Genomic DNA, 12,168 nt, shown 5'->3' on the forward strand with positions numbered 1-12,168 from the left:
GACAAATGTGCGGGATAATGGGTGTTCAATGACAGAAACGATAAAGAGGAATCAAACAAGTACAACGTTTCTCCCGATAAGTGCACCCTAGCTCGCAATAATTCAAGGGCAGCGACTGCTGTCCGCGCAACCACGTCCCTTGCTGTCCTTGGACGCGTTTGACTATCCCGTGACCATATTCCAATGCTTTTACCCGCCGCGATGGCACAGTGGTTAAGGCGTTGTGCTACTAAGTCTTAGGACGCGGGTTCGATACCCGGCTGCGGTGGCTGCTTTTCTGGTGGAGGCGAAGGGCGCAAACGCCGGTCTGTTCGAGATTTCAGCGCACGTTGAAGATCCCCAGGTGCTCAAAATTAATCCTGAGCTCTCCGCTTATCATCGCCTGTGTAGCGTCGGCGCTTCAAACCTCACAATCAATCAATCAATGAATCAATCAATCAACGAATCAATCAATCAATGAATCAATCAATCAATCAATCAATGAATCAATCAATCAATGAATCAATCAACCAATCAATCAATCATTGAATCAATCAATCAGTCAATGAATCAATCAATGAATCAATCAATCAATCAATCAATCAATCAATCAATCAATCAATCAATCAGTTCTTTTTCCTGTTAAAACAGGAAAAAAGATAGCTGCGGCTTAGCTCAGCTAACCTTGGATATGCAAATCAAAAGCTTGGCTTAGTCTTGTTGAGTCTTGGTTCCGCTTGGTTAACCCTTGATGTAGTTGTACCGCTCAAAGCCGTTCGGTCCCGTGCAACGCTCACAGGAGGAGGCCTGCCGAGCGCGGCGTTTATTCACGGCGAACGCGCCGTTCCACTACGTCGGGCGAGAAACGAGTCACGTAGCCCGAGACGACCCAGCGGCGCATGCGTGGGAGGCTGCGGGGCTGGTCGGTCGCCGATCCGCTGATCGGCCGCTACCGCCGCTCATACGAGCAGGAAGACCGAAAGCTAGGCCATGTGCCCAGCACCGAAAGCGGGCCCGTCGAATCACGCGACGCGCTTCGAGGGGATTGTCGCCGGGGGTGTGTCCTCGGTGAAAAGGTCGGCTTGCGCGTTCTCCACGAAACGGCTGGACGAAAGTAGCAAAGTTTTGCTTTAATAAACGAACACCGCTCATATGCACCCCGGGCTCACGCAAAAACCACGCACGCCCCCGCCCGAGGGGAACACAGAGGAGTCCGACACGAGAAACACCCCCCACTGCGAGCGTACAACGTCACCGGAAAGCCCACGTCACACCAACAGCCTAGGTGGTGTTGGTCACACCATACGACTCTCTCAACCAACCGGCCCGAACCCCCCTCTCCCAAAACACACGTGGCGGCAGTCTTTAAGTGACTTTGACTCCACCCCGTTCACCTTGCCATCAGAACGGCGCGGATGCACAATGCTGTCCGCCGCAGTCCGTTCTTTTCGACAGTTCTTGTGAACGTAGTCCTCTATAAAAAAGTAAGCGCCGAAAGTTAAAGCTCTCACCGTTGACGACCCGTAACAGCGAACCATCAAAAAGTGTTCGCTCTTTTCATAAAAAGATAAGGAACATCAGTGCATCTGAAGTTGCGAAACTAATACGAATATGGTTTTCTTGCTTGGTGCTCCCAACGGGCAGCCTAATTTCGTTGCACTGCTGCTCTGCTCCCGGCCGTTAATTTATGCTGTGCATATGTTATGCCAATTTGCACGCTAAGACTGTAGCGTTTTTGGGAAAGGGTCTAAAAAATTTGGGTTCTAAAATCAATATTTGAAGCGTGTACTCTGTCTTCCACGCAGGGTGCCGCCTGTTTTACGTATCGATGAGGAGGGGTATATTAACATAACTATTTATTCACTTTTCGGTGTTCCAGTTCATTTTATTTCGCAGGCATGAATCTGGTCAAGAATCGCGTGGTTCGCTCTCCCTACCCGGACGTGGAAATTCCGACATGTTCGTTGTACGAATTTCTCGCTGCCGCCATGAAAAAGCACGGGAACAAGATAGCATATGTGAGTATATAGAGAGCCGCTGCTATTCCGCACCGCAGGGCCGCCGATGTTAAACTCGCTGACGTCATCAAACATGTAAACGATGACATAACCGGAAGTGACAATGCCTCGGGTCCCAACGCCACTAGGTGACCGGTAAAAAGCGCAAAGGCTCATGGGTACATTGTCTGCTCCCTCGGAGCCCCGCCCCTTCCGGTTCGAGAGCTCTTCTGGCCTCCCGTACGCCGGCGGCTTTTGCGCGCGTGTGTGCGTGTTGTTTATCTGTTTCCACCGAAAAGAAAACGCTCTTGCATCGCGCATTCAATGAATAACAACGATTAATCCTACTAGGGGCTTCTCTGAAAGGTAAGGACTCTGTGATAAATAAACAACACGCACACACGCGCGCGAAAGCCACCGGCGTACGGAGGGAAGGCGAAATCTCGAACCGGAAGTGGCGGTAGCAGACGACATACCCATGAGCCTCTGCGCTTTTTACCTGTCACCTCTTGTGACCCCGCTTTCGGCCCTGCTGCTAATTATTGGGATCACGTCACACCGCGTTTTTTCGGTGGTCTCTGTATCTGTGTATAGACAATAACTCACAAACTAGTGCAATCCCATTGGTCCACGCCAAGGCAGGCATGTAGGTTTACATAATAATTAGTACCAGTGGGATTTATTGGCATTGCTTTACGGCTATAGACTTCATAGCAAAATTGGCTGTGACCAAATCTGCCTACAAATGGCCATCACGAATGAAGGCACAAAATGTGTTGCTAACTGCTCCCCTGTAAAAATACACTGCGTATTAGTAAATTGAAATAGCAATGTTCATAATTATTTTAAGCTAATTGGTGACAAGACAGAATCTGAAGACTGGTGACAGCCACGCGAGCCGTCATCTGCCATTATCAACGTGTTGAAACTTCAAGTTCTGCTCTTTGTCCGCATTCAACTCTAATGACACCAAGGCGTTCTTGTGTTTCAGGTCGAAGGGACCAGAACCACCAGCTACGATGGACTACTGAAGGCGGTACGTCGGTATGCGGAGGGATTCCGTCAACACGGCGTGCAACACGGGGACAGCATCATCGTAACGGCCAACACCACCACGGACTCGGTCATCGCCGTCCTGTCAATCCTGATGTCTGGCTGCGTAGCATGCTTCCCATGTGGACCAGGGACGCACAGTGCGTAGCTCTTCATTGATGCAGTTTGTCTTGTCACTTGGGGCACAGCGCGGCATTCCAGTCGTCGTCGAAGAGGAAGAAGGGCCCGTGAAATTTTTGAGCGCGACTGAGCTCCTTTAAGGCTGCTCCAGGGGTTATACGAGCAATTCAATGACCTTATATCTTCATCAAAGCTGTCTGGGGGGCTAGTTGGTCTCTTGACATAATTGAAAAAATGCGCTAACAGGACGGGACTGAGGGAAGGAAACACAAAACAGCGCAGACTAGCAAACTGAGTTTATTGACCACAGCATATATACTACCACTTATCGGCACGTGGGCAATCAACAAGGAAAGATAAAACACACATCACTAAACGCACAAGCAGCCACATATCGGTCAATAGTCCAGGAACGCGATTTCTTTGGTCGATAGGGATATCGACGCAACGCTTATGCAATTATCACCCGCATGCGCAATTTCTCGTGCTTCTATAATCTCCCGCGTGAGCGAGTCACGGCTCTTGGCAATCACCTCGGTTTTGTTAAAAAAGGGGTAGCAATTTCTACAATTTCTGCCGCTAGATGCCCATTGTTAGAGTTCCGGACGTTATTTCTATGTTCTCGTAGCCTATCGTTAATGCATCTGCCGGTTTGGCCGATGTATACTTTTTTACAAAAAAGAGGAATCTTGTACACTACTCCTTCGATGCAGTCCACAAACATGGTGCCGTGCTTAGTGTGACAGTCACTCTCCTTCTTGGGTCCGCAATTAATCTTTTGACAAAGCTTGGACAGCTTGTCAGGCGCTGAAAAGGCTACTTTGCCGCCGGTGCGCATGGCAATCCGTTTCAAGTTGTGGCTTAGCTGATGGATGTAGGGGATCACTGCGGTTCTTTGTTTGCGTGCAGGATCCGCCGTACCAGCTGTGCACGTGACACCACGCGCTGCCAGCTTAGCCTCCTTGAGTGCCTTTTCTGCCACCGCCACAACAAGGTGTGAGGGGTAACCTGCCTCGGATAGCCGCTCTGCCTGAGCAGTTAGGCTTGCCGTCATCTTGTGCGGACAAGATTTGGAGAGGGCGTTTTTAATGCACAGGGAGGCGATGCCTCTCTTCACCAGTTTCGAGTGGGCCGACCCAAACGGGAGGAGCGGTTTGTTGGTCCTATGCCCCTCGGGCAAATAAACCGCTCCTCCCGTTTGGGTCGGCCCACTCGAAACTGGTGAAGAGAGGCATCGCCTCCCTGTGCATTAAAAACGCCCTCTCCAAATCTTGTCCGCACAAGATGACGGCAAGCCTAACTGCTCAGGCAGAGCGGCTATCCGAGGCAGGTTACCCCTCACACCTTGTTGTGGCGGTGGCAGAAAAGGCACTCAAGGAGGCTAAGCTGGCAGCGCGTGGTGTCACGTGCACAGCTGGTACGGCGGATCCTGCACGCAAACAAAGAACCGCAGTGATCCCCTACATCCATCAGCTAAGCCACAACTTGAAACGGATTGCCGTGCGCACCGGCGGCAAAGTAGCCTTTTCAGCGCCTGACAAGCTGTCCAAGCTTTGTCGGAAGATTAATTGCGGACCCAAGAAGGAGAGTGACTGTCACACTAAGCACGGCACCATGTTTGTGGACTGCATCGACGGAGTAGTGTACAAGATTCCTCTTTTTTGTAAAAAAGTATACATCGGCCAAACCGGCAGATGCATTAACGATAGGCTACGAGAACATAGAAATAACTTCCGGAACTCTAACAATGGGCATCTAGCGGCAGAAATTGTAGAAATTGCTACCCCTTTTTTAACAAAACCGAGGTGATTGCCAAGAGCCGTGACTCGCTCACGCGGGAGATTATAGAAGCACGAGAAATTGCGCATGCGGGTGATAATTGCATAAGCGTTGCGTCGATATCCCTATCGACAAAAGAAATCGCGTTCCTGGACTATTGACCGATATGTGGCTGCTTGTGCGTTTAGTGATGTGTGTTTTATCTTTCCTTGTTGATTGCCCACGTGCCGATAAGTGGTAGTATATATTGTGGTAATCCGGCAATAGTGGCGGTGGACAATCCCGCGCGATGGACATGTGCCGGCGGAGGATGAGGAGGTGGCGCGAGAGGAGCTAGGGAGGAACATGGCGGACTCGGCTGGGCGACGTGTGTGCAGCCGGATCGGCTGAGCGGTGTACCTTGGCGGAGCGGGACTCCAAGTAAAGGTGCGATCGAGGGGGCTCAGTGTCCTTCTGGGGAACCGCGGCCGGGTGCAAGAACCCCGGTACCACATCTGGCGCCCTGAACGTGGGGCCGGCCGTGGTTCCTAGGAAGGGCATTGTGGTCTTCTTCCTCGTTTTGGTGTTCCGCGGCAAATGTTACCGAGAGCTCGCTGAAGATGCGGTCAGACACGATCGACCTGGCGGACCAGTCTCTGGTGGTGGACATCTCGGATGCCCTCAGCGAGAGGGACAAGGCCACGTTCACTGTCAACACCAAGACGACGCTGTCGGACTTCCAGAAGCCGGAGTTCTCTGTGCTTCGGCAGCACGAGGAGTTCATCTGGCTCCATGACGCCCTGGAGGAGAGCGAGGACTACGCCGGGATGATCATTCCCCCGGCCCCTCCGCGGCCGGACTTCGACGCCTCGCGGGAGAAGCTCCAGAAGCTCGGCGAGGGCGATGGCTCCATGACCAAGGAGGAGTTCGCCAAGATGAAGCAGGAGCTCGAGGCGGACAGCTGCTGACGACTGCGCCGGACACCACCCCCGCGGAGCAAGGCCCGCGGACAGGACCTTGCCACGTTTGGACCTTCTGCAAGGACCCCCGGGTCTTAGGAGGCCACCTGTGGCACCGGTCTACTGCCATCCGGGCTGAGCCGTGGGAGTCCCTCGAGAGTGCCGACGCGACCCGCGGAGCAAGGCCCGCGGACAGGACCTTGCCACGTTTGGACCTTCTGCAAGGACCCCCGGGTCTTAGGAGGCCACCCGTGGCACCGGTCTACTGCCATCCGGGCTGAGCCGTGGGAGTCCCTCGAGAGTGCCGACGACTGCAGCCGAGGGCAGCCAGCGTCGGCCTTTTTTTCGGAGGGGGGGAGAGTGTGGTAATCCGGCAATAGTGGCGGTGGACAATCCCGCGCGATGGACATGTGCCGGCGGAGGATGAGGAGGTGGCGCGAGAGGAGCTAGGGCGGAACATGGCGGACTCGGCTGGGCGACGTGTGTGCAGCCGGATCGGCTGAGCGGTGTACCTTGGCGGAGCGGGACTCCAAGTAAAGGTGTGATCGAGGGGGCTCAGTGTCCTTCTGGGGAACCGCGGCCGGGTGCAAGAACCCCGGTACCACAATATGCTGTGGTCAATAAACTCAGTTTGCTAGTCTGCGCTGTTTTGTGTTTCCTTCCCTCAGTCCCGTCCTGTTAGCGCATTTTTTCAATTATATCTTCAACCCCCAACTCCAAAGCGGGGCGTCCTCGTTAGCTGCTGCAACTGCCACAGGCATAACTGGCGCTAAAAGTGCCATAAGAATAGATAAAACTGAGACAGTTTAGTGGGGTAAGTTAAAAGTACGTTAGGCACGGTCGCCATTATAATTACGGCTTTGACAAAAAATTGAATCGGAAAATAAAATTGGAAAGCGGCCGGACCGCCGTTCACGAGCATGCGCCGACACAGAAGGTCTCGTAGGCGCACCTATGGTTTAGGTATGGGAGGGAGGGAGATGTCACGGCCGTAGTTATAACGCATGCGTCATAATACGGCCTTGAAGTTCCATGCGTCTAATCGCCCACGAATGCCTGCACTACTCAAAGTTGCGTCGTAGGCGCCCAGTCAGTGTCATCAAAGGGTCTGAGTGCTGGGGCTGGGGAAAGTCAGAGGTTGGTCCATATAGTCTTGCCATGAGTATGTTGTCTGTCACCTCATGGTAGAGCCGGGGAGGTCTAGGAGCAGAAAAGGCTAGCATCATATCAGGCAGCTTGCCCATATACAAGGCGAGTGTAGCTGCCTGGAAGGAGTTCATATACACGGTGAGCCTCGGAGGCCATACACAAGGTCATATACACAGCGATTCTGCAAGGAGTTCATGCCTCAACAGGCGAGCGAAACGACGTTGATGAACGATCTCATATAGCGTTTTTACCTGAACAACTGCTTGTAATGTGGTATTGACATTAGGCTAGGGAAAACAGTGACGGTGCGCATGGAGGTCATTTTGATTGTCTCAAGCCGAAGTCAGTCCATGTGTAGTGTGCGTTAGAAGTTAGAACTGTGCGTGATACACAATCCGTGGTTGCAGTATGCAATGCGATAAGATGCGAGCAATCATCCGGCAGGCCGCACCCCTTATGCGTGCTGCGGCGAATCATCGAGGCGGGACTTTTGTAAGCATTTTTGTCCAGCAGATCGAATCCAGTGAGCTGCTGACCCTGATGCCGAGATCTCCAAACGATGGACACGTTTGGCTGGACACGACAGATATGGCCAACAATGGGCATGGCGATCCCATTCATCCCCAATATTGCCCCACGCCTTAACGAGTTTTTGGTTGCCAGCTGCGGTCGGGTGCGCCAGGTTCGTGGTTTTCAAAGCCCGTTCTCACTTGCGACGAAAGCGACGGGAATTCTGTCACTTTGTCGCGAGGCGACAAAATTTGGTCCCGACCATTCGACAAAAACGATAGTCGCGCGACAAAGCGACGGAATTCGCGTCGCTTTGCTCGCTTTCGTTGCAAGTGTGAACGGGCCCGCTGCCCGTCATCCGCTTAGTCCAAGGGTTGCTCGTCGTAAGTTGTGGCTTGGGGGAATAAACCTGTGAAGTCATGTCATACAAACCCGCTTTCCTTCGAAGCAAATACACTCACCCACAGCGAGATTCTTTACACGATTGAGTAGATACATACTTCGCATCCCTCGAATAGTCCCGGATGAAATTCTTCTGACGTTTTATTTTTCTCGTTTTGTCTACAGAGGAATTTGTCTACCACGTGAAGAGCACCAAGGCAAAATTTTGTCTGGCTGACGTCGATTCCCTGCAGATGATAATGGATGTAGCGAAGGATTGCAACTTCCAGGTAAGGGTTCATATCCAAAGTTTATAGTACTTATCGGTCAACTTAACCTTAAAGGCCACTCACCTGACACGTTGTCAAGGGCCAATGACGCATCAATGGCGGAGTAACGAACAAGTAAATTGTCATACGAACTGCATTTACTAAAGATACATAATTACGAACGACAAATGTATCGTGACGGCTCATTGAGGAATTTCGCGCACTAGCTGACTGATTTCATTGGGCACGTCGCTAATGAGATCGTACGGCTTGGTTGAAACAAAAGCTGATTTGAGAAGTTGCACCAACTGTATGTGGATCTCAGAGTGGCACAGAAGAGCTGCTCACAGTCGTCGCTCTAAATTTAATTGAAGCAACTGGTATACTTGCGACGCCTGCTTGCTGTGTGGGACATGGGGAGGTCAATTGGGTTTAAAGGGGTTCTGCAACACTTCCGTTAAACGCTTTCACTCTTTCCTTCGCATCTGGAAGCACTGCGAAAGTTGCAATTATCGCCAGCATGTAGCGGTACTGAGTGATTTGCTCGTTCCAACGGATACGCCTTCCGTTTCTGCTATGCTTTTTTTGGCTGTCTTTCTAAAGAGGCTATCGGATATTTTCATTGCTGTAACTGGAGGAGAGCCGGCCACGGCCTGCTACACCGCTGTAATGGCGTAATTCTAGCGGTCAAAAAACGCCAACACCAGAAAAGAGAGAAAAATCTTTTGAGCAAGTTTCTAGTTGTCTGATGGGCATATAGTAGTAATTATTGGCTGAAGTACTTTGGGGCCCCCTAATCATGGATATGTTTTTGACTAAGATCTGCAAGCATTCAAGATTTCGAAAATTTTTTTAAAGTATTGCAGGGTCTTTTTAAGTAGTCAAATTCAGGCCACATACGAGCCATGCTGTTACAGAGATGAAACGCCGTTTGGCTGGGTTCGAGTCCAGGATTCCTGCCCAAGCGCCCCTAGTTCTCAAAGCTGCCACCACGTGCCGTAGCAGAATGGAATTTTGCCTACACGGGCTATTTTCCCTCATTCTTCTCGGGGCGGTCGCGGCGTTCGACCGGTTTGACTGTCAAGTGCGACGGCGCAGTCAACTCCTTCTCCTCAAGTTAATTGTTCGTCTGTGAGCGGGGAGTCACTTCAATAGAGTTCCCCCGCGACTATTGTGGGATGGCAAGAGGATGCCTCAGAATAGTTGAAGCTTGAGCCGGTTGGTGCAAAAGTTGGGACGAAGCGAAGACGAGACACACACAAGCGCTTTGTGCTTGTCTCGTCTTTGCTTCGTCCCGTTCATTGCGCTGCCCTCTACTCTGAAAGCGGATGCCCTCTGCGTTAGGATTTTGGCGGAACTTGGAAAGGTTGTCCGCTGCGAAGTAATTCACGACAACTACTAGATATACGGCTTATGTCTATCTACGACGCTATTTTCCTGTTTATCGCACATTTCATACCACCAGAAAAAAAAAAGCATTCGATAATAATTACTTATTTCGGACAGCTACAACTGCGGAACGATATTTTCGAGTAAAAAAATGCTACGGCAGCAGCCGCCGTTTCTTTCTTCCGAAATTTGGTATTCTTGAATGGCTTTTGAGAAAATTCAAATTGCAGGGACGCATCTAATTACGTGAGCAGAAAGCATGAAATTTCAAAACGCGTTCAAAACAGTTCCTGCGAGCGATGTTCCCGGTGCGTCACCTAATTACTACTTCAATGAAGTTCTGGAATTGATTCATTTTATGACATCGTGACGTATCAATAATTAGTATTAGAATTCCTCTGTCACTGCTCATTATTACCTTTCCGCACGATGCGAACTCACGGACACACCACTAGAGATAAAGATTTGTAACTAGTGTTTCAACTAAGGGCTTAGCTTCCATATGAGTAATATTCTAGATATATTTATTTATTTATTTATTTATTTATAACTATCTCTCAGTTTCCTCGATAAGGCATTGAGTAAGGTAAGCTAAAAAAGACACAAGTACAAGTTCGAGCATGTGTAACAAGTAATGCGTGAACGGGGTATATAAAAATGAACGCTAAACATAAGAAACGCATAAAACAAACCTACACATAAATGAGGATCTCACCTCATGGCAGAACAAAAACTGCAATTCACTGCACGGATATCGCGTCTGATGAATATTAAATTTTACCGCATTTCCTGCAAGCGATGTCGATCGCATGAAGACTCCTAACCTTAGGTGGCTTCATTAATTTATGTTGTCGGTCGCCCTCCAAGCCCGTGGTAATCGCGAGAATTATTCGTTTTAAAAGTATCCACATATACTGTTTTCTTTTCCGTTTTTCTTGTTTTTCTAGAAATAAGAATTCCCGTTGCCAACACGCCATTTACCACAGCAGAACGCCTTTGAGGCGATATAAGAATAACAAGGACACTGCGCTAACATGAGTGCTCACTGTATATGAACTCCGAAACGTATTGTAGAAAAATTCTGAATTTAAATCGCCCCGAATATGGGTACTCCAGTTACAAGGCCGAATAAAATCCGCGAATTGGAGTGAATTGGTAAACATTCATGTTGGATACACATAAAGAAGTGCGGGGGTCACGAGCAATAGCGTTAGGTCAAAAGGAGGAAATCCCCGCTTCACGTTTTATGAGGCGCACCACAGTGGATTCCTCCGGATTAATTTTGAACACCTGGGGATCTTTAAAGTGCGCCGAAATTCCGGACACACGGTCTTTCTTGCTTTTCGCCTCCACTAGAAAAGCGGCCGCCGCAGCAGGGAATCGAACCCGCGTCCTTGTGCTTAGCAACGCAACGCCTAAGCCCCGCTTTATCCACACCCTCTCTTTTCGGAATCGGCTTCCGAAACAACGACAGCGAGCCGCCTCATGACAAATACATTTTTTAGGCGAAGCTCATTTGAATATATAGTGTTTTTTGTATTTTGCATGTATGCAAACAAAAAGTTACGTATCTGAAGAGTGAGGCGTTCTTTACCGTGGGGCGTTCGAAAAAAAATGTCCCGGTGTAGGCATTGTCAGTACACGGTCACCACCAATGTCACTCGCCGTTCTTGACCTCAAGCTTATGCGTCTCAACACTCGATCCGCACCATCAGTAGACTAGTTAATATGATGCACCGTCTGCTCATTCGCTAGAATTAAAAATAAAAGTGCGTGGATAAATGTATATGTCTTCCTTGAGGATGCCCATCGTCAACTTTCAACAGAAATTACATTTGTTTACACCTTTCCGGTAAATTTGGCGCCACCTGCGTGTCACGTACCAAGACAAGCTTCGCTGGTAATCCACATTCACCTGGAATGTCTCGTGATTTTTCTTTTCGATTATTCCTCACAAAATTAGGAGCTATCAATCTACATTTAATCTACTATACCACTTACATGTTCCAGCGTGACCAATTCGACACTTATTGTTGCTGCAGACATACATTCTTACGCAGTAATATTACCACTCCAGGCACATCGGATAATCTAAAAAAAAACTGCGCGCAAATTAACGGGGACAAAAACACACGAAGACAGCAGAGAACCCCGTTAATTTCCGCGCAGTTTTTTTTTAGATGCATTATTACCAACTCGCCCAAATCTCAACCCTTTTACATCGGATAACTTGGAAACCCGCTCAAAACATTTTAAAAGTGTAGCTTTTCTGTGTGGACTCAACACGCAAACCCTTCTGTCCGTCTGGGGTGCAGGATGTGCCAGACTTTCCTGCATGCGAAAATTGTAAGAATAAAAGGCCCTGAACCTTCGTGTTTTAATACAAGAGCACTCATATTGGCCTTCCCAGGGAAATCGAGAAAACGGCCGCAACAGCACTCAATTGTCGTCGTTATGATTCCACAGCTCAGACGACAAGGACAGAAAGAAACACGCAAGACAGGCGCTAAGTACGACCGGCGCATGCGATCCGCATGCGACTGATCCGACAAAACCCGTCCTAACAATCAGTCGTAACGATCAGTCGCATGCGAATCGCATCCG

General features: G+C 49.6%; 2 protein-coding genes across 2 annotated transcripts in view; one reads left to right on the forward strand and one right to left on the reverse strand.

Moving 5' to 3' along the window:
• The window catches only part of LOC144169703 (protein max-like), an 86,259-nt gene that overhangs the window by 57,410 nt on the left and 16,681 nt on the right, over positions 1-12,168 (reverse strand). The gene's annotated exons all lie outside the window — the stretch shown is intronic.
• LOC144169702 (uncharacterized) overlaps positions 1-12,168 on the forward strand; it is a 74,465-nt gene that overhangs the window by 5,287 nt on the left and 57,010 nt on the right. The window contains exons 3-5 of the mRNA XM_077699002.1: positions 1,859-1,997; positions 2,968-3,169; positions 8,093-8,196. Of these exons, the coding sequence (XP_077555128.1) occupies positions 1,878-1,997; positions 2,968-3,169; positions 8,093-8,196 (426 nt within the window). The 5' untranslated portion in view covers positions 1,859-1,877. The remainder of the gene's footprint in view (positions 1-1,858; positions 1,998-2,967; positions 3,170-8,092; positions 8,197-12,168) is intronic.

Source organism: Haemaphysalis longicornis, unplaced genomic scaffold (genome assembly GCF_048455015.1).
Source record: "Haemaphysalis longicornis isolate Haplotype H1 unplaced genomic scaffold, Haemaphysalis longicornis Haplotype H1 scaffold_2, whole genome shotgun sequence".
NCBI classification, from domain to species: domain Eukaryota; kingdom Metazoa; phylum Arthropoda; class Arachnida; order Ixodida; family Ixodidae; genus Haemaphysalis; species Haemaphysalis longicornis.